This window comes from Rutilus rutilus, assembly GCF_951802725.1.
Source record: "Rutilus rutilus genome assembly, chromosome: 25".
Classification (NCBI taxonomy): domain Eukaryota; kingdom Metazoa; phylum Chordata; class Actinopteri; order Cypriniformes; family Leuciscidae; genus Rutilus; species Rutilus rutilus.
The window spans coordinates 4,738,267-4,765,990 of record NC_140229.1 but is presented as its reverse complement, the minus strand read 5'-3'; the positions used below and the strand labels follow the sequence as shown (position 1 = coordinate 4,765,990).

At 38.0% G+C, this 27,724-nt stretch overlaps 1 protein-coding gene across 3 annotated transcripts; it reads left to right on the top strand.

Annotated features, from left to right (window-relative positions):
- The first annotated feature begins 589 nt into the window (after nucleotides 1-589).
- ogdhb (oxoglutarate dehydrogenase b) lies at nucleotides 590-27,676 on the top strand. 3 transcript variants are annotated; one of them, XM_084400157.1, is made up of 23 exons: nucleotides 590-796; nucleotides 1,692-2,081; nucleotides 5,294-5,482; nucleotides 8,154-8,256; nucleotides 16,505-16,620; nucleotides 16,769-16,923; nucleotides 17,251-17,397; nucleotides 17,488-17,578; nucleotides 18,862-19,041; nucleotides 20,929-21,057; nucleotides 21,890-22,069; nucleotides 22,183-22,335; nucleotides 22,848-22,950; nucleotides 23,069-23,197; nucleotides 23,510-23,660; nucleotides 23,741-23,868; nucleotides 23,995-24,173; nucleotides 24,261-24,332; nucleotides 24,422-24,547; nucleotides 24,935-25,007; nucleotides 25,092-25,255; nucleotides 25,420-25,574; nucleotides 26,791-27,676. In XM_084400157.1, exons 2-23 carry the CDS (start codon nucleotides 1,857-1,859, stop codon nucleotides 26,909-26,911), a joined length of 3,069 nt encoding a protein of 1,022 aa, XP_084256283.1. In that variant the 5' UTR covers nucleotides 590-796; nucleotides 1,692-1,856; the 3' UTR covers nucleotides 26,912-27,676. The 3 variants fall into 3 exon arrangements, with proteins under 3 accessions (XP_084256283.1, XP_084256284.1, XP_084256285.1); XM_084400158.1 differs by lacking the exon at nucleotides 8,154-8,256 and adding an exon at nucleotides 7,840-7,933 and having other exon boundaries at nucleotides 650-796; XM_084400159.1 differs by lacking the exons at nucleotides 590-796; nucleotides 1,692-2,081; nucleotides 8,154-8,256 and having other exon boundaries at nucleotides 5,337-5,482.
- The last annotated feature ends 48 nt before the right edge of the window (nucleotides 27,677-27,724 follow it).

Sequence of the window (27,724 nt, the reverse complement as noted above, 5' to 3'; positions counted from 1 at the left end):
TTTCTGATACAGGAACAAATTTGCTGAAGAACATCCACGAAATCCTTACAACAAGTAGGCTGTACTGTAGTGGTACCATAGTAGACCTAATTATCTAAAATGGTAATACATCGTAATCAATGATTGACTGTACTATGGTTATGAAATCTCCATATTCAAAAAATCATGGTATTGGAAGAATATTCGTACATGGTGGAATATTCCAGTGTACTAGCTACTGCATGGTACTTGTCCAAAAAACATTGTATAGCCTAACTACGGTACTATGTTGTTTTTTCATAAAGTTTTTAAATCAGAAGAAAATAAAGTTTTTATTATTTTTATTGTTATTTTTATTATTAACAACATCAACTGCCAGAAAGCTACATTTTAGTGCTTTTAAAGCATTACGTTGCAGCTTTTTTCTTTCTTTTTCTTTTTTTATATACCAAAAGGTTTGTGTATACTTACTATATAACGTTTTTTATGTAGGCTTTTGTTATTTGTCTTGCTAAAACCCCGCTTCTTGTTGTGTATGTGGTACATAGGCTAATCAAATAAATAATTGCATCATGTAACGTTATAAGGATGTCCAGGGGGAAAAAAAAAAGTACCCGCGACTCTTTGCGCGTCGTGCGGCTGACGTCATGCGCGCTCGTGACGCAGAGCAGTGCTCGCGCTGCCTAGAAACGAGCGACTCATTTATCTGAACAAGAGCCGCCACGAGACACATCCTGCTCCTGATATCTCACTCGTTCTGTTTATTTGTGTATTTTATGAAATTAAACTACACTTTAAAAAAGACCCTTCTCTCAGAGTAAGTATTTAAATCGCTTTTATCTATGTTTTCGCATCGCCTTTTCACGTTTTAATGTTCCTGTCAGTAAGGCGTTAGCGAGTCACTTCTGCATCAGTCAGCAACCTCACCGGTACTGAAGAGAAAGCTCTTTTATTTGACACATTTAGTGGTGTATTTTGTTATTAAAGCTGTATAACGCGCTGGTTTATTGTCTTCCACTGATGCGTGGGGCAGTTTAAAAGGACGTTTGAAGGTTTTATGGAGAGTTTTGTTATTAGCTCGAGTTAACGTTAGCTGAAGCTAGCCGGTGTGCGCCGTTACTCTGTGACATTTTCTGCTGCCAACAGATTAAACTCTTTTATAACTTAATAGTGACTCTTGCGCTCTATCTATCGTCATTTCATGCCCTGTTTGTTCGGTTTATAGGGTAAGAAGAGCCCTCAGTCATCAAAAGTTAACATCTGCCATTCATGATTATTATGAGAACCATTTTTGTAATGATTGCCTCTAGCTAATTTTACTTCCCACTGTTACTTGACAAGGAATGTCTTGGCACCTTAAACTCAAAGCGGTATTTATAGTTTCTGTTTCCATTAAGTGATTTACTGTACACCTAAAGCCTCCCTCGTGCAACCTGAGTTCAAGTGTCTTGTTTATGCAGGGTTTGAACTTCCTTATTGCAGAAATGCAAATTGTTTCGAGATGTGGATGTCATTTAGACTGTTTCAGGGTTTAAAAATGCATATGCATGTATATAATCAGTCTTTTTCATTAATTAAAGCACAGCTCACATATGGATGGTGAGCAAAAGGGCACAAAAGCATGCTGTTAATTTCTTAACATTTACTGATGCCAAAATGGCATCTTTTCCATTTTTTTTTTACTGACATGCTTCATTTGGTGTTTTCTTCAGCTTCCTGGGACGGGCAGGATTTCGAACAGGCCTTGAGTGGACAAGTAGGAGGACAACCACCTTTATTAAAGGAACACATCTAGGATCTGTTGGATTCAGTGTTGTGGGGAGCTTTCGTTCTCCTGGTCGGTTTGGAGAGGCGGTGGAGCTGTTTTAAAGACTGCGATGCATCGCTTAAGGACTTGCGCTGCACGGCTACGGCCGCTCACAGCCTCTCAAAGTTTCTCACAGCACAGGACAGCAGTGGCACCCGGGGCCCTAAGGACGTTTCAGCCCTTTAGGTGCTACACGGCCCCTGTTGCCGCTGAGCCTTTTCTTAACGGGACAAGCTCCAACTATGTGGAGGAGATGTACTACGCGTGGCTGGAGAACCCCAAGAGTGTGCACAAGGTAAGACATCGGCTTTCAGCGGAGAGGATTTTGTGAAGAAATTCTGGCTGCTTTTGGTCCAGTCATTTGTGGATGGATCAATGCACAATACCACAGTTATGATGCATAAAGTCGACATGAAACCAAGTTGCGATAGTTATTTCTTCCCTTATTCTGATGTATATCCAGCTTCTCAAACAGAAAAAAATGTAAGGGAGGACTTGATTTTGTCCAATGGGAGTTCATTGGATCGTTGTCGCTTCCTATTGGTGGATCTCTTGTGAGTGACAGGTTGTCCCGCCCTCACGCCAGTAAACGCGCCATCAAAGAAGAGAAGTGATGTCGCTGCAAGATGGAGGGGAAGTTATTTTGATTAAAGATTACGAGGGCACGTTAATTTTAAAACAAAATGTGCACAGATAAATCATTCATTATAAATACTGCAATATTCCATAACAAATATTTGTCCATTTTTATTTCATGGTGACTTTAAAATCAACATGAAATAAAAAATTCACCCTGTTTACTTTCATAATACGCATTCGTGTTTTTATCGTGAATGATTAATTCATTACTTTCCTTTCCTTTAAGTCAGTTTAAAGGTGAAGTGGGTCGTTGTTTCAGTGTTTTGTAATACAAACCTATATTTCTTTAATTTGAGGTGTACAAACATTGAGCATTAAATGCAAAAAGCATCATAAAAGTAGTAGCCCATATGACTTTTGCACAAGTTAAAATTTTCTGCAAAATCTTGACATCCGGCTTAAATCTCCTTGACAGGTTCATGAGAGTTAATGTAGCAGTGGTTTAATTTGGGAATGAAATGTTAATATTTGAGTCTGATCTTTAGAAATGATTCAGTTCACAAGCCAGCCTGAATGATTCATTTATGAACTGGACAGATTTATTTCTCTAGTTTGAAGGTAAACCGAAGAGGAACTTCTTTGATCTCCAAGGACATCCACGTTTCATAATGTGACTTTGGTTCCCCATTCAGACAGTAAGCTTAGCTATGCAGGGCTGTTACGTAAGACTTTTCTTTTCCATGTCACATGCCCTTATCTGGTTTCCAGGATGGTCTCAAAGTGGAACTAAATGTTATATGAATGTATCATACTGAAACATGCTAAGTCTGTGCAGTGGTTAAACCTGCTTTCATTTAGGTCTGTATCTTTTCAGTCTTTGAACGACACACTTCAGCATACCTTTAGACGCATAGACAGTGGTTGTTGTTCATGATATTTATAAAAATTAGCTTTTTTGAGTACTGAGGGACAGTAAAAGTAAAGTGATTCAAATAGGCAGGCAGATATGAAGAAAGCAAAATGCAGACTTCTGCAAAAGTTGTTTATTGTTGATTGAAGTAACATAAAATCTATAAAGAAAGTGCAGTACACTACAGTACAGACTTCCCTCGTGTGCCCTACTACGGGACGATACACCACCGCTTCTCTCAATTTAACACACTGAGCTCTTTATCTCCTCAAAGCAGGAAAGCCTATGAGACAATTATCAGGTTAGTATGATGTCCTTTGTGATGTCACAGTGACCTGATGTGTCAGTAAGTAAGCCCTCATGTGCAGAACCAGGTCAGATGTGGTCTAGGGTTCAAACCGCTCTTGTTTTCTGTCCCTACATGAACCTAAAGCTTTTCAAATGATTGCATCTAAAGTCTTTGGTTATGCAATTAAACATCCAGCTTATCCAGTGAAGGTTTGCTCCTCTGAAAAGCAGTTTACTGAAATTTGACCCCTTCCCACATTTTACTCAGATGTGTGACTGCAGTTCCCGTCTGTACTGGAGACTTTGGAGGATGAACCAGCTTGATGAGTCAGATTATGTTCCTGTGTGATTATGCAAGACACCAATACTGCTAGTCAGCAGCATTTACTTGTTTAAAATTTTATTTTGTAAGCCCGACTCAATCGGCCCGGTAAGCGGGTGAAGGTTTTCTGCGCGTTACTGTCTTTCCACGTGGCAAAGTAATTTGATTAAATGAAATACATTTTTCCGTATGTATTTTCTCGTTATTTCATCTGACTCCATTAAATGAAAAGAATTTAATGATATCTGTGCATCATTAAATGTGAGCGCATGTTTGACTGTTCTTTTTAACTCTTTACTGAAAATAATGTCAGAGTCCGTTAGAATAAAATCAAATGTTTACAATTTATTATGTCAGGTAAATGTGTCATGCCAATTTCATAATCAGTTCAAAGAGAATCAATACAATCACATCAGTATGCTCAGAGATAAAGAGTAAAAGATGTAGGCTAAACCCGACATTTAGAAAAATACATGATGCTTGATACATGATCCTTCAACATTATGGGTTGATCTGAGTTACAGAATCGCAGTGTCTCTTGTTGCATTTCATTATATAGACAGAAACTTCTTTTAACATGGAAACATTTGCTAACAATGACAATTTGCATTCGGAGTTTAGGCTACACCTTTCGAGAGCAGGAGGCCATTTGCCTGGAAGACCCACCTTTCTTTGTGTGCCAGTTATCTCTAAACTCTTAAAAACCTTATTACCTTTTGTTTTACTTTTTTGGGAATGAGACATTTGTACCAGTCGCACTGAGACATTTCAAATGATACCAAACATGGGTAATACTAATATATGATAATTATTCACATTAAACCATATTTTTGGGTGAATTTCAGATGATCTCAGCATGATAGAAAGAGGGAATGGGGGGGTCAAGGGAAAAAGATGTAGATTAGGATTGCTTAGGTGAGACTTGCGTCTCGAATGATGGTGCTAGTTTCACGAGAGAGAGTTCAAATGTTAATTTCCAGAAAGGTCCGGCAATTTCTAATTTCTCAAGTCTTACAATTTTAATAAACCAGTATTACTGATGTGCGTCAGTGGATTTACAGCAGTGGCTAAAAGTGATGTCCGGAGGGGATAGTTTTTTTTTTTTTTAATGACCCTAAACGTTCAATTAAACCATCAAAATATGAGAAAAATATTTAATGTGGGAAGAACAAAGCACTGAACGGTATTTAAAGGTATTTATCTGACAGAATTATTTGGCAAATAAAGGCAAAATTCAACTACAGGTTTTATTTTACTAAACAAAACAAAAATGCATAGAAAAGCAAAAAGCTCACAGGACAAAGCGTACAACATAATCAGTTATTAATGTTTCATTGGTTCTCTCTTGTTGACATATTGTTCTTTTTCTTAATCTCTTCCTGTGCACACTGTGCTCATTTCTCAACAGTCATGGGACATCTTCTTCCGTAACGCTAACGCAGGCGCTCCCCCTGGCACTGCCTACCAAAGTCCACCTCCAGTGGGGTTGATTCTCTCAGGACTCTCTCAGGCCCAGGCGCTGGTTGGAGCTCAGCCCAATGTGGAAAAACTGGTGGAAGACCACCTTGCCGTGCAGTCCCTCATCCGTGCCTACCAGGTATAAAGTTTGGAGGAAATGACCCTTTAACTGCTACATGTTTTCCCCTCAACATAGTATATGTTATACTTATAATTTATGTATTCACACTGCCGTTCAAAGGTTTGGGTACAGTAAGTTCAGTTAAGCAAGGACGCATTAAATTGATCAAAAGTGACAGTAAAGACATTGTATAATGTTACAAAAGATTTCAATCAAATAAAGGCAAATAAATGTTCTTTTAAACTGTATGGGGATTTACAGTCAAAGACCCAGAACCAGAAATTATTCATTAAGACAAGAGTCAGAATTATAATAAATTAAAGAAAAGTTTTACTGAAGATAGTTTGCAGTTTCATCAAGCAGAAGTCAGCTTCAAGACTCACACATGGAGTTCGTAGGCCGCTCCGCTTATAGTAACAAAGATCACAGCAGTTATACCATACACCAAGGTCTAAGGTACGTCCTTGCTTCAGGTTACAGTTTCTGATTGGCTTAGAAATAGATAAACATAGTAATTTTCCACACATATACAGATAGACTGAAGCATATCTCTATTGATTAGGCAGCTGACACTCGGACCCTGAAGTTAGGCTCGTCGTGACCTTCCAGGTCGCAGATTTGCGTTGCTGGGTCAGTCAGTCAATCTCCAATAATGCCAGTGGTTCCTTAACCTAACACACACACACACTGACACATAGCTTCCTCAAGGTTGGATTTGGCCAGGCTCTAACTATAAACAGGAGATTATTCTCAAAACATCAGGATAATCCGTTCTTTCTCTCAAGGAGATGACACTTTAATATAACACAGTTCTCAAGGAAAGGACACTTTAGTATAACGCAGTAAAGTAGAGCTATAGCTAAGAAATGGTCACTTAAACTATTGGTTGCAATGACCCTTGAGACCTATAGTCGTCATGGTGAGCTAGAAGAACAGATGTATGTTTTAACGCACTTTCTCAAACAAAACATCTTTCCATATTTAATTTCTGGAAGCTGGGCTAAATGAGCAAGCACTGTGACTGCATTCAGATATCAAATACAGACATTAGAGAATACAAGGCTCAGCTCCCTCCTACTTTCACTCACTCCTACGAGCCTACATCCCTACCAGACACCTACGATCGATCAACGAGCGACGTCTCGTGGTTCCATCACAGAAAGCCACAAAATCACTTTCCAGAACATTCTCATTCACAGTTCCATGCTGGTGGAACACTCTCCCCACCCTCATCCGGAATGCAGAATCCCTGACAACATTCAAAAAACAGCTGAAAACCCATCTCTTCCGTGAGCACTTAACTTCATAAAAAAAAAAAAAAAACCTTTCCCTTTAAAACCTCACTTATCGTGCTTATGCTACTCTGAATAATGCCTGAACTTCGTATTTTGAGCACTTCTTGCGTTGTTGTTGTTTTTTGCCTCTTCATGATGACTCGCTTAATTTAGTCCTAATTTGTAAGTCGCTTTGGATAAAAGCGTCTGCTAAATGACTAAATGTAAATGTAAAATGTATGTACATGAAAAGAACATTTCAGTAATCACACTGGTGGTAACTTCTATAACAGAGTAAAATCTCACAAGCCTAAAGAAGTCATTCAACTTATTTGATATTTAGAAGGAAAAATATTGATTATAGTCACTCGTTAGATATACATTGAAGAAGCATTGGATTCCAGAATCCACCCACTTCAAAACGTTATATTCTTAAAAGATGGATCACGGTTTCCACAAAAATATTAAGCAGCACAGTTGTTTCCAACATATGATGATAAAATGTTTCTTGACCACCGAATCAGCATATTAGGGTGATTTATGAAGGATCGTGTGACACTGAAGACTTTGCCATCACAGGAATAAATTACATTTTAAAATGTTAAAATAGAAAAAATAATTTTATTGTAATAATATTTCCAAATATTAGTTTTTACTGTATTTTTGATCAAATAAAGGCAGTCTTTGTGAGCATAAATCTTACCATGCCCAAACTCTTGAATGATAGTCTACATTTGTGTTATTTGACTGTTTGATGACTCAACTGTTATTCTAAACTTTGTAAAGGGTTAAAGAACAAGCCAGTGTTCCCTTTGGCTGGTAGTGAATGTCAACACTGCCTGAATACACGTCCAAACTTTCCACGTTTCAATAATATATTTCTGGTCTAAAACTTTGGATAAAGTAGATGATCCTCAAACACAATCTGTAAAGCTCCACAGAATTGAATGGAATATATCCTCGTCCCTCACAATTTAGCTAATTGTATTCATTAAAAAGCAAGGTCCCTTTTAATATTAATATATAAATGCCTTAAGAAGGACAATTAATCTGTCATTGCACTCCTCTGTTAGCTTGTAAGTGCTGTTGCCTTGTTCACAGGTCAGAGGTCATCATATAGCCAAACTTGACCCATTGGGCATCAGTTGTGTAAATTTTGACGATGCCCCGGTATCTATCGGGTTCCATCAGTCTGGTGAGAACTGCCTGTGGTGTTCAGTGTGATTGCAAGAGTGCTCATTCAGTGTGTTAACGTTGCTCTGTGTCCCTCTGTCCCTGCTCTTCTGTCGTCTCTCACTCTCTATCTGTCCCAATCTCACCTCCTCAACTGTCCATGCTAATCTTTGGGCTACTGTCCTTCCCTCTCCACTTTTCCTTCTTCTATATCTATGTCTTTTTCCTGGAAATCCCTGCAGATTCGGGGGCACCACGTCGCACAGCTGGATCCTCTCGGAATAATGGATGCAGATCTCGATTCGTGTGTCCCTGCAGATATAATCACATCCTCTGATAAACTTGGTGAGGTTTTGATCGGGCGTTGGAGAGAGATTGAATCTTTTATGTGGCATGGCTTGTTTATGTGCTGTCCAACACTCTTGTGTATATCCTCCACACCCTTACCTGAAGCATGCATGTGGTCCAGACCTGTTTGAATATTTGCAATGGGTAAAATTTAAACACTCAGCAGTGAGTGTTGTTTGTGTGCAGGTTCAGCATAATATAAACATTACCTGGGAATTGTGTGATATTGGACACGATGGCCTTGTTCCAAAACCTAGCTGCCAATGCTCAGTTGATTACAATAGAGCAATTCTCTAATAAGTCCAGATATGCATATAGCACACACATATATTAGGTGAAATTATGAATTTATTAAATGGACCTTTATATTTATATACACTACTGTTCGAAAGTTTTGTGGTGTTAAATAAGTCTTTTATGCTCACCAATGCTGCATTTATTTGAGCAAAAATGCAGTAAAACAATAATATGGATATATTATTACAATTCAAAGTAACTGTTTTCTATTTTAATACATTTTAAAATGCAATTTATTCCTGAATTTTCAACATCATTACTCTTCAGTGTCACATGATGCTTCATAAATCATTCTAATATGCTTATTTATTTGCTGCTCAAGAAGCATTTCTTATTATCAATGTTGAAAACAGTTGTGCTGCTTAACTGTGATACCTTTTTCTTCAGGATTCTTTGATGAATAGAAAGTTCAAAAGAACAGAATTTATTTGAAATATAATATTTTGTAACCTTAAAAAAGCCTTAACTCACTGTCACTTTTGATGCATCCTTACCAAAAAATAAATATAGAATTAAAAAAATTCTAACATTATAAATGTCTTTACTGTAACTTTTGATTTTTTTTTTATTTCCCCCAAAAATAAAATTACAATTCTTACTGACCCCCAAACTTTTGAACGGCAGTGTTTAATGTTACAAAAGCTTTAGATTTCAGATAAATGCTGTTCTTTTCAACTTTCTATTCATCATAGCATCATGAAATAAAAATGTAAATAACTGTTTTCAACATTGATAATAATCATAAATGTTTCTTGAGCATCAAATCATCATATTAGAATGATTTCTGAAGGATCATGTGACACTGAAGACTGGAGTAATGATGCTGAAAATTCAGCTTTGATCACATGAATAAATTACACTTAACTATATATTCACATAGAAAACAGCTGTTTTAAATTGGAATAATATTTCACAATATTACTGTTTTTGTTTGTATTTTTAATCAAATAAATGCAGCCTTGGTGAGCAGAATATACTACTTTTAAAAACATTAAAAATCTTACTGACCCCAAACTTTTGAACGGTAGTGTGTGTATAGATATAGATATAGATATAGATATAGATATAGATATAGATATAGATATAGATATAGATATATAGATATAGATTCCAAATTATGTTTTGAATCAGCCTATCAGTTTGTACCTCACTGCATATCCAGGCCTCTGGCTTTGCCCATTGTGAATAATGTTTGCTCGTGTCTCACTCTTGACACACAGAGGTGTGTTGGTCAGTGTAGCACTCGTCTCATCTAGTGTCAAGTTGTAGTTCCTCTTTCTCACTTTGCCTTTTTCATATCCCCTCACAGAGGCTCTTTTGTTGCACTGGTAATGCTAAGCTGTTGATTGCTTTTCTGGATGCTGTGAATAGCAGTTGCTCTATTTTGGTTTTCCATCAAAACAGTCACCACAACAATTTGAGAAATGTGAACCATCAGAATGCCTCAAACAAGCTCATAAATAGCTTGTCAAATGTCGTAATTCCTGGTCTTCAGGTTCCTTGTGTCATGAAAATTTATGTCAGGGCGGCGAGAGAGAGAGATTTTGTTTTTGTTTTTGACATTCTTTGGAATTATTGCACTTCTAACAACAATTGTTTCACACCATTAGTTAGCCTGTTCTAACTTTAAAAACGCACGGGATGTCGATGGGCATGAATTGTTTGGAGAGCTTACCATTTTGCATATATTGCCTCAGCACATCACCGTTTATGCATAGCGTGAGTTTGATCCAACACGATCACATTAACGATAATTACCTGAGCCAGGAGAAACTGTGCATCTCTTTAGTTTCGTACAGAATACATTGCTGGACAATATTTGTTTTAAATTTGAATACATTTATTTAAAAGTAGACATTTCAAGGTTTCTTTAGACGTAGGCTTTGCTTCATGCTAACTATTCGCTGAGTTTAGTTCATTTTTGAGGCGTGTTTCAGAAATATTCTCACAGAGATAGAGCTGAAAGCGCACCGTTTATTTTCTTTATTTTACAAAAGCACAATGTTTTGTTGTTATTGTGAGTGTACACAAATAAAAGTAGACCATTTATAGTTCATAATGACTTTTCTCCACTTATGTGTATGGCCAAAATTACAGTATTTTAAGTTGTTTCTGCTGTCATAAGGAAAAAATCCACCAGAACCCGCTGGCGCGTTCGTCGGCCAGAGTGTTAAAGAAAGCGCAGCCTATTTATATTTGTCTAAATATTAGTCTATAATATAAAATAAAAAAAAGTAAGTAAGATAGGCTACATCATAAGATGTGCAATATGCTGGCAGTCATGATTTAGTTCTGTTTTATACAAAGCCTTCCTTTTTAAAGTGAACTTAGTTTTGTAAAAAATAAATATCTTAATTTTAATCAGTGTTATCACCCAATTGACCTTTCGCCGAGCCCCGCCCCCCTTAGTTACTGTTGCTACGTCCGACAAACAAATGGTCAAACACGACCAGCGCGACAGATTGCCATGACGGGAAGAGGTAGACCCGTGCGTGTCAGTGACCATTTTTGGAGCAATACCTCCGCGATATCCTCCAGATCGAGGCAAAAGGGGTTACAGTATGCAGTGGAGGGATATATTCAAAATATAAAAATACGCAATGAAGGAGACACGATCTACGTCTCTATCGAGGGTAATGCTTACCGGTGTTCATACACATCATTTGTGATATGACAAAGAACAAGAAAACAAGTGTTTAAAAGCATTGAAAGACACTCACTGTTGTGTTTTTGTGTGAAAGAAAAAACTATCTGAAAATAAAAGTGCTGTCAGCAATAATTTCTTATGTGTGTTTTTTCGCATAACACACTATGACTAAAATTTTAAATGCTGCAAAACACATGGGAGTTATATTCTCGATGCTGTAGTTTATCTGATCAGTCACAGTATATAATAAGCTTAATTTGACTTTTCAACTACAATTAGGCAGGGTGAACTGAAAGCTTTTACAATCTTTTAGCTATAACTTATATCATTGACAAAAGTATGTGGTGCATTTTCTTCCAAAAATGATTTTTTCTCAAATTCATGCTTCAAGTTGACAACGCACAATAAACGAAATCACACAATAACTGTTTAACCAGACATAGCCTTAATTTGCATCTAAATAACTTTCATTGCTTGTCTTTCATAATGCACTTACCATAATATTTATTAGGGGGACAACAGATCACAAAACTCGCGGTTGAGACCATAATATTTATTAGTGGGGCAACGGATCATAAAACTCGCGGTTCAGACAATATTATGTTTTTTGAGTAACAGATAGGATAGTTTTTCAGATCAGAAAAACAAAACAAAAAAAACTTTAAGTAGCCATCAATACCACAGCCAGCAGACGTATTTATGCTTCGTAATGTTCGACAAATTTAACTGGGAGTGGGGCCGTCCACACTGTTTTATCCATTGTAGGCATCGCTCACGTTGTGTTTTCGGCTTTGGGAATAGAAAGAACACAACTCCTCCAGACAATCTCTCGGGGTATCAAGTATCCGATTTACAAACGCCGTGGGCGCACGCTTCACCATCTTGCTAATTGTTTGTCGGACCTGCTCACATAGTAACGGTTGCTATGATGTGTGATTGGACAATGGCCGTTTTGGGGGAGGGGCCGGCGAAAGGTCAATTGCCTGGATTTAATAAATTAGAAGCAAACCGAATGTCGGCTGTGGAATGGATTGAAGTCAAAATGAACACTGGTTTGATGATCATTTTAAACGAGCCCCGATTTGAGCCCAATGATTTGACACCAATATACTGTCGACAGAGTGGAGATTAATCTTATTAAATATGCGCTATAGCAAAAAAAATAGGCTAAGATAAATAAAAATAAACCAGTGTTTTCCGATTATTCCTCCGGCTGTATTCAGCAGCGGATCCTCCTTTATCTCATGACTCAGGCAATCGCCTCGTTCACATAGACATAATGTTTTTGCTGTGTGTGTAGCCTATGTGTTTGTTTAAGCTAAGTCGTGTGTATTTAGTTTATATTCTGTAGGACCTACACTATCTATTTAAATACAGAATTTGTAGTCAATTTGCAGGTGTAGCTTGTAGGCTACCTACTTTTTTTTTTCCAGTTTGCAGAATGAAAAAAAAAATCCAAAAACATGCTTGCACATTTTTATGTTAGTGTAATTTTATAAATAAACAAAATCTTCATTCGTTCGCATCTTAAAGGAACACGCTGACTTTTTTGGGACTTTAGCTTATTCACCGTATCCCCCAGAGTTAGTTAAGTCCATACATACCCTTCTCATCTCCGTGCGTTCCGTAACTCTGTCTGACGCACCCGCCGCTAGCCTAGCTTAGCACAAAGACTGGAGGTAAACGGCTCCAGCTAGCATACTGCTCCCAATAAGTGACAAAATAACGCCAACATTTTCCTATTTACATGTTGTGATTTGTATAGTCACAGCATGTACAAATAACAAGGTCACATGATACACAGCCATCTTCTAACCGTATACATACTGGGAACTATATTCTCAGAAGGCAAAGCACTGCTACTTATGCGGAGCACTAGCTTACTTTCTAAGCTAAAGTCCCAAAAAGTCGGCGTGTTCCTTTAAAGATTGTACCTAATAGTGAGTGTGGGGTCTTGTTTTGCCTTGAGCGGCAGTTGAACTTGCGCCGGCCCTGACTATGTGGGGTGAGTGAGTTTTCTCCCTGACAGTGTCAGGGCCCTCAGTTTTCCAGCACTGCATTGTTCTTGCATTTCATTCAGTGGAAATGCTGCGCTCAGTGCTTTTTCTCAGAACACCTCACAGGTTCGGTTCATTTCAGGTCATTGCGTGGTACAACAGTGAGAAAAAAAGAAAGAAAAAAGCACTTTGTAACATTGGTCACGTCCACACCGGGGGCATTAATTTTCTCACCTTACTGTTGGAGGTGTGAGGACTAGCTAGTGCACTTGAGTTAATAGCATTTTTTTTTTTTAGAAGCTCCCACCAGTTCCCCTGATCAAAAGCCAGTGATTAAATACATTTAGAGTTGCATAGCCTTGCTTTCTTTTTTAGCATTTAGTGGATTTTGCATATCCGAATTTGGTCCAAGTCCAATAAAGCTGTCAGTAACTGAACACATGACAATGCTTTTTTGTTTTGCATGGACAGCTTTCCCTTTTTATACCTTTATTCGGTATGTAGCTTTAAACATTCATCAACTCTTAGCAGGAATACATTTATGTGGCACTGCACTGTTCTGGTCCTCGCAAGAGCCCCAGCTGGCATATGTGGCGATTTCCCCCTCATTAATCTTGCCTAGGGTCTGTTTCTTACATAATGTCCTCATCCTCTTGGAATGTCAAGTTTAAGCCTCATTGCTCGAGGCCGTGACATGCTATTAAACTCTCCCAAATTCATCTTTGGTTGATTTCCTGTTGGTAATGGTAATAGTGGTACCTGCGTTAATATAAACATCGCTATTACCAAGGTAATAGTTCTACATAGTTTGTTCTACGGAAATGAATGATGTTTGAATGTTGTAAGGGGATTTACAGTCAAAAACTCAGAACCAGAAATTATGAATTAAGACGAGTCATAATTATAATAAATTAAAGAAAAGTTTTACTGAAGATATTTTCAGTTTCATCAGGCAGAAGTCAGCTTCAAGACTCACACATGGAGTTCGTAGGCCGCTCCGCTTACAGTAACAAAGATCACAGCAGTTATACCCTTCACCAAGGTGTAAGGTACGTCCTTGCTTCAGGTTGAATGATTCTCATTGGCTAAGAAATAGATAGACATGGTAATTTTCCACACATATACAGATAGACTGAAGCATATCTCCATATCTCCATTATGCAGCTGACACTCGGACCCTGAAGTTAGGCTTGTCGTGACCTTCCAGGTCGCAGATTTGCGTTGCGTTGCGTCAGTCAATCTCCCATAATGCCAGTGGTTTCTTAACCTATAACCAAAAAGACTAACACACACACAGACACACAGCTTTTCCAAGGTTGGATTTGATCTCCCATAATGCCAGTGGTTTCTTAACCTATGACCAAAAAGACTAACACACACACAGACACACAGCTTTTCCAAGGTTGGATTTGGCCAGGCTCTAACTATAAAAAAAAATATATATATCGATAATACTTTCTTTCTCTCAAGGAGATGACACTTCAGTCTAAATGGAAAGTAAGGCTTTAACTGAGAAATGGTCCCTTAAACTATAGACTTCAATGACCATAGTTGTCAGGGTACCCTAGAAAAGCAGATGGATGTATTGACATGTTAAAGTCGTCCATATTTCATTTCTGGAAGCCGGGCTAAATGAGCAAGCACTGTGACTGCATTCAGATATCAAATACAGACATTAGAGAATACATGAAAAGAACATTTCAGTAATCACACTAGTAACTTCTATAACGGAGTAAAATCTCACAAGCCTAGAGAAGTCATTGAACTCATTTGATATTTAGAAGGAAAAATATTGATTATAATCACTCATTAGCATACAATATAGCTCACTCAATAGCTCATAGTAACTCACTTCATTACATTGAAGAAGCATTGGATTCCAGAATCCACACCCTTCAATGTGATCTAACTTAGGCCTATAGTTTCTTTAGGCAACAAAATCCAGAGCCATATGCTCATATCTGGAGACCAGAATATCACTTTATTCTCGGTTTTATCTTTGTTGGTTCACTTGTCGTCACGCTTGGTTTTCCGTAATCTAGTTTTACTGGTTATCCAAAAACATGTTATTATATTTACATGTCTGCAGCCCTTAAGGTACATTTCTTTATATATTTTGTGTGGATAAATAAATAGGAACAGCTCATGGTACACGTTGTGAATGAACAGTGTTTTGGCACCTTGAGATTAAAGGTCACAGCAAAGGTTTTTTTTTTTTACTCTAGTTAATTTGAGACTTTAGTTATACCTTCATGAGCCGCGTTTCCATTACCCTTCAAATTGCGCAAATTGAAATTGCGAATTGAAAATACGCCCAATTTCGCAATTCGAAAAAGAAATATTTCACAAAACTGCAATGGAAACAGTTTTTGCGCATTTACAGGTCACCTGACGTAGATGACGCGGTGTGTTTGGACAGAATACGAGACAGAGTTCTTTATTAAATTCATAAAAGACTAGAGAATTACAGGAATAATGTAGATTCTAAACCTCAAATAAATGCCACAATCAAGACCTCGAAGCAGATATGAGGGAGAAACACTCATATGTGCCGCTCACAAGTATAATAAGGGTCGTTCCTCACCATTAATGCTTTGAAAACACACATACATCTCCTTCGATTAATAATAATGGCTAGTGTAGTGGCCGGGATATAGTACATAAACCTACCAACGTCCGTTGCCATGGTTTTTGGAATGATTTTACTGATCGCGAGAGGAAAAAATTACGTTTTAGTCGCATAACATCGGTTAATGGAAACACCGTCATTTCGAAATAGTTTTTTGTCGACATTTAGAAAAAAATCGCAAAAGTTTTGCGCAAATCTGTAATGGAAACGCGCCTATGGATTGCCAATAAAAACACGCTTGCATTGCTTATTAATCAATGAGAAAAGAAGTTAAATTGTACACTCTAACACATTTCTAGGTAAAATGTGTTTGTTCAAAATGCATGTTGCCATTTGTAGCATCTCATGCATGCGTTACGCCCTGGTACTAGTGGACTGGGCTGGAATAGATCTGTTTTTCACCATCTTTCCTTTTTCCCTCTGCTAACACTGTTGGCTTAGCCTTTTTTTCCCCACATGTTCTGTGTCTTATGTGCATGAATGTGCTGTTATTTACACTGTTTGTTTTTAATACAACTTTTAAATCAAAAAAATTGTTCCACATCCCTGCTTCCTCTAATGCAATACCATTTTGTCTTCTGTGTTTACGTGTGTCGGTTGGATCCGCTGTGGTGTTTTGTTTCGCTTGCCTATCCACCCCCTGCCCCATCCATTTGTTTGCATGTCTGCTGTCAGGCTTCTACGGACTGGAAGAATCGGATCTGGATAAAGTTTTCCGGCTTCCCACCACTACCTTTATCGGGGGCAGTGAAAGTGCCCTTCCACTCAGGGAAATCATCCGGCGTTTAGAGGTGCGTGACCAAGCATTTCCCCACTTGAGAAACATATAATGCAATGATATTTTAATATATGAATGATGTATGAGTATCATTGCATTACATAAAAAGGTATTCAAATATTTAACATGCAAAAAACGTGACTTGTCGCTACACTATGCAGATGGCCTACTGTCAACACATCGGGGTGGAGTTCATGTTTATCAACGACCTGGAGCAGTGCCAGTGGATCAGACAGAAATTTGAGAAGCCAGGAGTAATGCAGTTTACTCTGGAAGAGAAGAGGACGCTACTGGCCCGTATGGTCCGCTCAACCAGGTCTGCCCCTTGCCATAGTTTTCTGGAGACCTGAATGAATGGTTTGCCATTCAAATAATTTAAGCACAGGTATACTTTAAGCAAAACCTTTCATAAAAGGACAACTGACTTCATACATCCACTACAATTCACACCAGTTGGTTAAAAGTCATTGAAAAAAATGCAAGAAAACGGAAGTTCAGTCTGAGAAAACTCTTGCATCATCATTTGTTTGCAGATGACACTTGCTTTGAGATTGTGTTATTTGCAATAACATATTTTCTTAGTATGTCAGAGGATGTTTGTGAACATTCTGTGAATGTTTTTGTAATGCTGTGCTTCCGTCAGATTTGAGGAGTTCCTGCAGAGGAAGTGGTCGTCAGAGAAACGCTTCGGCCTGGAGGGATCCGAGTCTCTCATTCCTGCACTCAAAACTATCATCGACAAATCCAGTGAGAATGGCGTGGAGAATGTTATTATGGGCATGCCACACAGGTAGAGGACCAAAATACTGAACAATGTATTTTAAATGGGGAAGAGCATCAGGGCCATTGAAACATGTCTGAATTGTCTGCTCTCCATCAGAGGTCGTCTGAATGTGCTTGCTAATGTGATCCGTAAGGAGCTGGAGCAGATCTTCTGCCAGTTTGATTCAAAGCTGGAAGCTGCGGATGAGGTGATCATCTCTCAAGCCACCATCATTTCCTTCAGCAGACGTTTCACTTTCACAGTTCAACTCCGTAAACAGCTTAGAAAAAAAGTAGATCAGTCTGCAAACTCTGAAATATTTGTTTAGTAAGGCCTAAGGCCTATTTTACCACAAAAATGACAGTTATGTACCTTGATTTTGAAGTCATGGTTCAAAATACTGGCAGGGCTTTCCAACATTTGCTGATAAGGTTATAACCATACGATAATGAAAGTGAACCAGGTCTCAAATGTATTAAACAGCACACACATTCGACAGGAGGGCAAGCCGCTTTAAACGGTATGTTTATAAGTTCGTTTAAAGCTCTCAATAATCCAGCATGTCTCAAGTTTTGGACAACTTTGGTTATGTACTTTTCCCGCAGCAGCTCAGTTTGTGTCCTTAGTTTTTCCAGATGCGTTCACAATATCAAAGTATATCGATATCACAGAAGTTTCACACGTGCAGTGGTTAAAACAATGCTACATTTGTTCAGTACTCATGCGTACCGAATTGAAAGACCCGAACCGAAATATTCGGTATGAATATATGTACCGTTACACCGCTACTTTTTACCATGTCTAGTCCAGTGGAGGAGAATCGATGTCTTTCTATTTATTATTATGCTATGAAACCTTATACCTAAATGTTTCACTTCTTTTTCAAAGGCGTGATGAAAGATAACAAGCGACAGATTTTTTTTTTTCTTCCTTATTGAGACGTGCGTCCAAGTGAAACGAAAGAAAAACATGTAGGGAAATCATCGGTTGTTGATTGAGGCAGATCAGCTAAATGCGAGCTTGCAGTCGATTGTAATAAAGGGCAGATTAAATGACTGAAGATCTCCGACATGCATCAGCAGAGAGAGAGAAGTCTAACGTTTCACCAAATTATTGATTTATGACATTTTGATTAAGAATTATGAGGACAAAAAAAGGTTTAAAAAATATATATTACATTCACACAAATGAATTGTTCACAGGTATAGAATAGAACATTTCATGACAACTTTAAAGTGGTAATGTTTGACAAATGAGGCAAATCTGGAACAACTAGTGCAGTAATATTTTACAGAATCATTATCATAATTGTAGTTAAGTAGCTCTGCACACAATCTTTCTGTGAAAACATCCTCTCTCTCATTTCTGAAGAAAGTTAAAGAATATAATAAACTCTGTAATCTATGCAATGTTCCTCTCATACAAAAAATCTTGACTTTTGACATTTCAGTCCTGTTCATGTTTTGGTTTCTGTCTGTGACTTTCCTTCAGGGCTCAGGTGATGTGAAGTATCATTTGGGAATGTACCACAGACGGATCAACCGGGTCACTGAACGCCACATCACACTATCCCTGATGGCCAACCCTTCACACCTGGAGGCAGTGGACCCTGTAGTGCAGGGCAAGACCAAGGCAGAGCAGTTCTACTGCGGGGACTCTGACGGCAATAGGGTGTGTGAACTTCCCTTGTGGTTCTAAGAATCTGTGGTTCTAAGAATCTGTACATACAGCGGGGGAAATAAGTATTGAACACGTCATCATTTTTCTCAGTAAATATATTTCCAAAGGTGCTATTGACATGAAATTTTCACCAGATGTTGGTAACAACCCAAGTAAGCCATACATGCAAAGAAACAAACAAAAATAAGTTCAGAAATTAAGTTGTGTAATAATGTGAAATGACACAGGGAAAAAGTATTAAACACATGAAGAAAGGGAGGCGCAAAAAGGCATGGAAAGCCAGGACAACTGCTGAAAACTTGCAGTAATTAAAAAGTAATCCAGCCCCCTGTCAGTGGAAATTAATAACAGCTGGTTCAGTCCCAAATGATGGCCTACAAAAAGGTCTCATTGCCAAGGTGTCACACAAGACACATCTCATGATGGGTAAAAGCGAAGAGCTGTCTCAAGACCTTCGCAACCTAATTGTTGCAAAACATAATGATGGCATTGGTTATAGGCGCCATTCTAAGCTTCTGAATGGTCCAGTGAGCACTTTTGGGGCCATAATACGGAAGTGGAAAGACAATAATTTCACCATAAATGTGCCTCGACCAGTGCTCCTCGCAAGATTTCTGACAGAGGAGTGAAAAAGAATAATCAGAAGAGTTGTCCAAGAGCCAAGGATCACTTGTGGAGAGCTTCAAAAAGACCTGCAGATAGCAGGTACTGTTGTCTCAAAGAAAACAGTAAGTAATGCACTCCACCGCCATGGCCTGTATGCACGCTCACCACGCAAGACTCCATTACTGAAAAAAAAGCATGTTGAAGCTCATTTAAAGTTTGCTGCACAACATTTGGAAAAGCCAGGGAAATACTGGAGAATTTAGTGTGGTCACATGAGAGCAAAATTGAACTGTTTGGATGCCATAATACACACCATATTTGGAGGAGAAATGGCAGTGCACATTACCCTAAAAACACCATACAACTTGGTGTTGGCTCTTGGACAACTCTTCTGATTATTCTTTTCACTCCTCTATCAGAAATCTTGCGAGGAGCACTGGTTGAGGCAAATTTATGGTGAAATTATTGTCTTTCCACTTCCGTATTATGGCCCCAAAAGTGCTCACTGGACCATTCAGAAGCTTAGAATGGCGCCTATAACCAATGCCATCATTATGTTTTGCAACAATTAGGTTGCAAAGGTCTTGAGACAGCTCTTCGCTTTTACCCATCATGAGATGTGTCTTATGTGACACCTTGGCAATGAGACCTTTTTGTAGGCCATCATTTGGGACTGAACCAGCTGTTATTAATTTCCACTGACAGGGGGCTGGATTGCTTTTTAATTACTGTAAGTTTTCAGCAGTTGTCTTGGCTTCCCATGCCGTTTTGTGCCTCCCTTTCTTCATGTGTTCAATACTTTTTCCCTGTGTCATTTCACATTATTACACATAACTTAATTTCTTTGTTTGTTTGTTTCCTTGTATGTATGGCTTACTTGGGTTGTTACCAACATCTGGTGAAAATTTCATGTCAATAGCACCTTTGGAAATATATTTACTGAGAAAAATGATGACGTGTTCAATACTTATTTCCCCCGCTGTATGTTGTTGGACACAATTGTGAAAACAAATCTATTATTACTGTAAATTTTATTTTATTTGTCAAGGAGTATGCTAGTATATAGATGACCTCAAAGTTACAGACATGGACTAAATGAAAGAGGCCTGTAAACAAAGATTAAACAGTGTCCTCAAAGACAAACACATTGCGGTGTGATAGGTTGTATTATGTCAGCAGTTTTTAGAACTCTCTTAAATCATCTTTTGTGATTAGAAAACAAGACGTGATTGACATGTTGTCAGAAAGAAGAATGTGTCTTTGTCTCTGAAGGTGATGTCCATCTTGTTGCATGGAGACGCAGCCTTTGCAGGTCAGGGCATCGTCTACGAGACATTTCACCTTAGTGACCTGCCGTCCTACACCACCCATGGTACTATTCATGTGGTCGTAAACAACCAGGTCTGTTTCTCTCACACTCTCACCAGTAGAGAATTACCTTTTCAAGCAGAAATTGCTCATATACAACCGTTTAAAAGTTGAGGGGCAGTAAAAAAAAAATTTTGTGATAGAAGTCTTTTATGCTCACCAAGACTGCATTTATTTGATTAAAAATACAGTAAAAACGGCAATATTTTGATATAGTAATACAATTTAATATCACCGTTTTCTATTGTAATATATTTTCATATACAATTTATTCCTGTGATGCAAAGCTGAATTTTCAGATCTTGAGTGTCACATGATCCTTCAAAATTCATTCTAATATGCTGATTTGCTGATCGAATAAACATTTCTTATCATTATCAATGTTAAAAACAGTTGTGCTGCTTAATATTGTTGTGGAAACCATAATTTTCAGGATTCTTCAAAACCAGCATTTATTTGAAATAGATATCTTTTGTGACTTTATAAATGTGTTTACTGTCACTTTTGATCAATTTTATGTGTCCTTGCTGAATAAAAGTATTCATTTATTTTCAAAATAAATATTACTGGCCTTAAACTATTGAACGGTGGTGTATATATTCTATAATTTATACAAAATATGGCTTTATAGGTGCTACAAGTTTTTTTTTTTGTTTTTTTTTGGAATAACATGTATAAATTTTCCCATTTCCTTAAAGGTTGCATGTTCAGGATGATTGACATGTCTTGGGTTTTTATGAGAAGTGTGGTTAAAGTTTACAAAATGGTGTAATATTTAAAAATGGTTGAAATCACTGAGAGAGTTTGACTTTTTTTAGGTAAATGTTTGCATTTATTTAAATAGCTTTTGTTTCCCTCTCTATAGATTGGTTTCACCACTGACCCTCGGATGGCACGCTCCTCGCCGTACCCCACCGACGTGGCCAGAGTGGTCAACGCTCCCATCTTCCATGTGAACGCCGACGACCCTGAGGCCGTGATGTATGTGTGTAACGTGGCTGCAGAATGGAGAGCCACCTTTCATAAAGATGTGGTTGTTGATCTGGTAGGAAATCACTCTCTTTATCTTTATCTTTTTTTTTTTTAACTGGGAATGTTGCCAACTTTGTGTCAAATGTGCTTTAGGTGTTGACGCTATTATTCAACTTTTCTCTTTAGGTGAGCTACAGACGAAACGGCCACAACGAGATGGATGAGCCGATGTTTACTCAACCGTTAATGTACAAACAGATAAAGAAACAGAAACCTGTTCTGAAAAAATATGCTGAAAAGCTCATTGCTGAAGGAGCCGTGAGCAGACAGGAATATGAGGTCAGATTAAACAAATATTACAGCTAATATGAATATATACACTACTATTCAAAATAAATTAATACTATAAATTGATCAAAAGTGACTGGAAAGATGTTTATAATGTTACAAAATGTTAATTTATTTATTGATTAATCAAAGAATCCTCAAACAAAATGTGTAATCATTTATACAAAAATATGAAGCAACACAACTGTTTTTAACATTAATAATTTTGAATCAGGAATAAGTTACATTTAAAATATGTTAAAATAAAGAACAGTTATTTTAAATTGTAATAATATTTCACAATATTACAGTTTTTACTGTATTTTTGATCAAATAAATTCAGGCTTTGTTATCATAAGAGATTTCTTTCAAAAGCATTAAAAAAATCTTACCTACCCCAAACGTTTCACTGGTAGCAATGACATTAATAGGAAATATTGACTATATTTGTCAGATGCTTTCTTACTGAAATGACTTAAAGTGAATATTTACATGAACTTAATGTTGCCTTTCTGTCCTTGTAGGAGGAAATTGCCAAGTATGACAAAATCTGTGAAGAGGCATATAATCGCTCTAAAGATGAGAAGATCATGCACATCAAGCACTGGCTTGACTCACCTTGGCCTGGTGTGTGTTTGTGTTACTGTACACTGTCCCTAAACAGTATCGAGACACTTGTGTATGTGTGTATACTTGTATTTGCTCTGAAATCTGCTTGACTTGACATTTGTACTTAACTCTACAGGTTTCTTCACTCTGGACGGTCAACCTAAGAGCATGAGCTGTCCGTCCACTGGTCTCACTGAGGAAATGCTCAGTCACATCGGTCAAGTGGCTTCTTCTGTGCCTGTGGACGATTTCACCATCCACGGAGGTACCTTTCCACTCCCCTTTCTGCATACACATTCACACAGTTACAAAAAGGCAGATTGCCTGTACCTAAAGTCCTTTTTAAAGCACGTCAGGAACTGGCTGTTTCTGGTAATACAACTACAGCTCCTATATACTTCAATGGGGAAAGACTTAAATCTCTACGTTTTCCAAAAACATGAGAAATCACCACTAAAATCTGCCAAAAATTGTATTATAAAGTTGCTTCTTTAGCTCAAATCAGGCTTCAAACTTATTTTTTAAGTTAAGCTAGCATCATTACCCTGAGGTCATTTTGTCTCTGTCTTCCTGTAAGGTCTGTCCCGTATCCTGAAGGGCAGAGCTGCGATGGTGCAGAACCGCTCAGTGGACTGGGCTCTGGGAGAATACATGGCCTTGGGCTCTCTGCTAAAGGAAGGCATTCATGTGCGTCTCAGTGGTCAGGATGTGGAGAGAGGGACCTTCAGGTGAGAATAGCTGCATCTCCTGCTTGATTGAACTTGAATTGAAAGCAACTTCACAGTCTCCCTTTTTTATCGACACACAGTCATCGGCACCATGTGCTACATGATCAGAACGTTGACAAACGGACCTGCATCCCCATGAACTACATGGACCAGAACCAGGCTCCTTATACTGTGTGCAACAGCTCCCTGTCAGAATACGGGGTTCTTGGTGGGTATAAATCAAATGAACTGTGGTTGGTTGCTGTCGGTCAAACAAACCCAGAATAAGCTGTGGTGTGTACCATTTTATGCCCACTGAACAAGCATGTCCTCAGGTCTGTCTCATTGTGTGCAGGCTTTGAGCTTGGCTTTGCCATGGCGAGCCCGAACGCTCTAGTGCTCTGGGAGGCTCAGTTCGGAGACTTTCATAACACAGCGCAGTGCATCATCGACCAGTTCATCTGCCCTGGCCAGGCCAAGTGGGTCCGACAGAACGGCATTGTGCTGCTACTGCCTCATGGCATGGAGGGCATGGTGAGGTCTTTTCATCCTAAATCCACCTCAGGACTTTCATCTTTCCATCATTTCCCTTTCTCATTGCTTTCTTGCTGTTGTTTCCAGGGACCAGAGCACTCCTCCGCCCGCCCAGAGAGATTCCTGCAGATGTGCAATGACGATCCTGACGTTTTCCCGGTAGAATACATCGAAATTTCCACCAAGACCTGTTATTTAAAAAAAAATCTTTCTAGCAAAATGCTTAATACTTATTTTTTTTGCCACAGAAAATCACAGAGGACTTTGCCGTCCGTCAGCTTTTTGACTGTAACTGGATCGTGGTGAACTGCTCAACTCCTGCAAACTACTTCCATGTTCTCCGGAGGCAGATCCTTCTACCCTTCAGAAAGCCTGTAAGAGACATTTCACTCTGTTTATCAACTCTACAAGTTTTCCACATAATGGGAAAACCTGGAAATATCTGGGAATTTTAAAATTGCTTACCAGGTCTGGAATTAGTCATGGATTATTCATGGTAAATCATATTTGCAATAGAAATATTTTTGCTCTAAACTATTTAATTGGACAGCTAATGTAAGTCATGCCCACTTTCTGAGCAAATCATTCTTTTAAATAGCTTTTTTTTTTGGTGATTCAGTCAAAATGGCTCACATCTGAATTAAAATATATATATATATTTTTTAAAATCCATCTAAATCCAGGCCATGGAAAAGTGTGGGAGAGTCAAAAAGTGTAGCTAACTTGTTTTTAATTTTTGTTTTTGTTTCTGTTTGCTCTAGCTCATTATCTTCACGCCTAAATCGCTGCTACGGCACCCAGAGGCCAAGTCAAGTTTTGACGACATGTTACCAGGTGTGTGCTTCAGATCTTGCGAATGTTTTAAATGTCATAAAAATGACATTGTAGTAATGGTCTGCTGTGTTTGGTTTTGATCAGGCACACACTTCAGACGTCTGATTCCAGAAGAGGGAAGTGCGTCACAGAATTCAGCGGGAGTGAAGCATCTCATCTTCTGCACAGGGAAAGTTTATTACGACCTCACCAAAGAGCGAAAGACCAGAGGCCTGGAGGACTTAGTAGCCATCAGCCGGATTGAGCAGGTACTTGCACACACTTTCATTATCATGTTTATTAATTGGGTCGTATTCTCTATTTATCTCCCCATGCTAGTCAGGCTTTCTTTCCTAAACATTTATACACCACTTTATAATTTTCGCTTAATTCCTGCACTGTGTTGGATTGACTTTGAATGTTTTGTTTCCAGCTCTCTCCATTCCCGTTTGACCTGGTGAAAGCAGAGGCGGAGAAGTATTCACAGGCTCAGCTGCTGTGGTGCCAGGAAGAGCATAAGAATCAAGGCTACTATGACTATGTCAAGCCACGCATCAGCAGAACCTTCAACAACACCCGTCCTGTTTGGTAACTAGTGTTTTTTTGATGCATTTGAAGGGGCAAATCTCACAAAATCTCTCAAGAACCTGTTCATATTTTACTCCAGAATCAAAAGAATTTAAATTTGGTATAAAGAAAATGAAGCCATGCGTCAAGTAACATTGACACTCTTTTCATAAGTATTTTCTTCAGTTTCTTATTGTAATGGGAAAAATATATCATATTATTTACATTGTAAATAGTTTCTCTTCTTTAAATGCATGCAATTTTTTTGGGAAAAAAAAATAGTTTTAGTATAATTTTATTTATACGTTTTGCTATATTTACTGTATTATATTGTACTGTATTGTATTGCAATACAAATTTTAATGGTCATACAAATAGGCTTCAGTTTCTTAAGGCAAAAATAAAGAATTAATTAATTAATTTTAAGGCGAGACACGGCAGGCAAAAACATTGTTGTTTTTTTTTACTGGTCAATTTTGAGATTTTTGGATATTTGTCTTCAATAACATGTCTTCTTTCAGACTTGTGTTGAAAAAAAGTCAGAAATACACATTTAGGTCTTTATTTTATTACACTTTGTCTGTTTGCGTCTGTAGATTTCTCATAAATTCAACAAAAGTTTGCGTTGCCGTCAGCCTGTACTTTCATATACACCAAACTTTCCAGACTTGTACCTAGTTATATTATGAAGACATTTACAGAGGGATTTGTAAATATATTATTCCTAGCCTGATTTAAATAACATTTTATTCCCCAAAAACATGGCGAAAATTTTTTTTTTAAGGCTATTGACAGTATTTTCTGATTTACAGGATAACAAAAGTAGATATCCATAAATCCCTCTGTAATTTTTTTCCCCATCTAATATGTGAACACAATGAAAACATCATTTTTAACCTGGCTTTATCCAATACTCAGATATCGTTTTTTTATATATATATGCAAATTAGTGCATATTTGATTAGATATTGCCTGATTTGCATATTTAAACATTAAATTACAGAAAACTTGTAATACATTTTTCTCTCATCTTAATGTAGGTAATCAACTGGGAAAGTTTCATGGTGATATCTGCTAGTTCAAAATTTTACCCTATTCACCTGTAGTGTCTCGCCTTAAAATCTCAAATTTAATTGAAATTGTTTTTAGTTTGTGGTGACCTGAATAAGTTTTCATGCTATCCACTCATGCAACATTTTTCTGTAATTGGTACCCACTTACATTTCTTTCTTCTCAGGTATGCCGGCCGAGAGCCTGCAGCTGCCCCTGCCACAGGGAACAAGATGGCGCATCTCGTGGAGCTGGAGCGGTTCTTGGACACCGCCTTCAACCTGGATGCCTTCCAGGGCCGGTCTTAACCACCTCACCCCATCCACTCACTTCATTTCCATCCCTCCGTCCCTTGTTTTTCAGGAAGCTCACATCCTGCTTGATAGCGTTAAGAGGGCAAACTGGCAGCTAGGTATCTCCTGACCAAAGCACAGGTTTGCTTTACTCTGTAGGTATGACAGGTCTATCAATGCAGATTATTATTTTTTTTTTAATGCAAGCTTTTAGCAACTACATGGTAACAATTTGCATGCATGTATTTTCTGAGGCATGTTGATGAAGGTTTTAATAGAGCCTTAAAATGACACAGCTTGAACTGCTTCCCCTCAATAATATGAATAATATTTACTTTTAAATGCGCACAAAAATCAGAGAGAAGTGCAAGAAATGTCTATCAGAAATGAGACATATTGATAGCATGAGGACATTAAAGGACATGCATGGAACCCTATGCATTTTTAAATTATTGCGAAAGGAAATAGTAAGCTTACCTGCATTTAGGAGTTTTAAAATATAGAAGGAAATGTAAAGACAACATATTCTTCATCCTCATCTTCATCCCTCCCATTCGCCCTCTAAGCACTCCGTGCCAAATTACCATGAACTTCAGTAGGTGACTTCAAGGACTGAAAGCTGAAACAATCATTCTGTCCTTGTATTTAAAAAAGCTGAGATTATGGAGCGAGCAGAAAGACTGCAAGACATAAAATAAAAGGATTTATTTATTTTCTTAGGTTTATGTTTATTCCAGACTATTATTATAAGGCTTCGTTCAATAAAAGCTTCTCAGTTTCCATTTGTCTGCTTGTTTGTACTAAGAACTGTTGCAAGAAAACTATTAG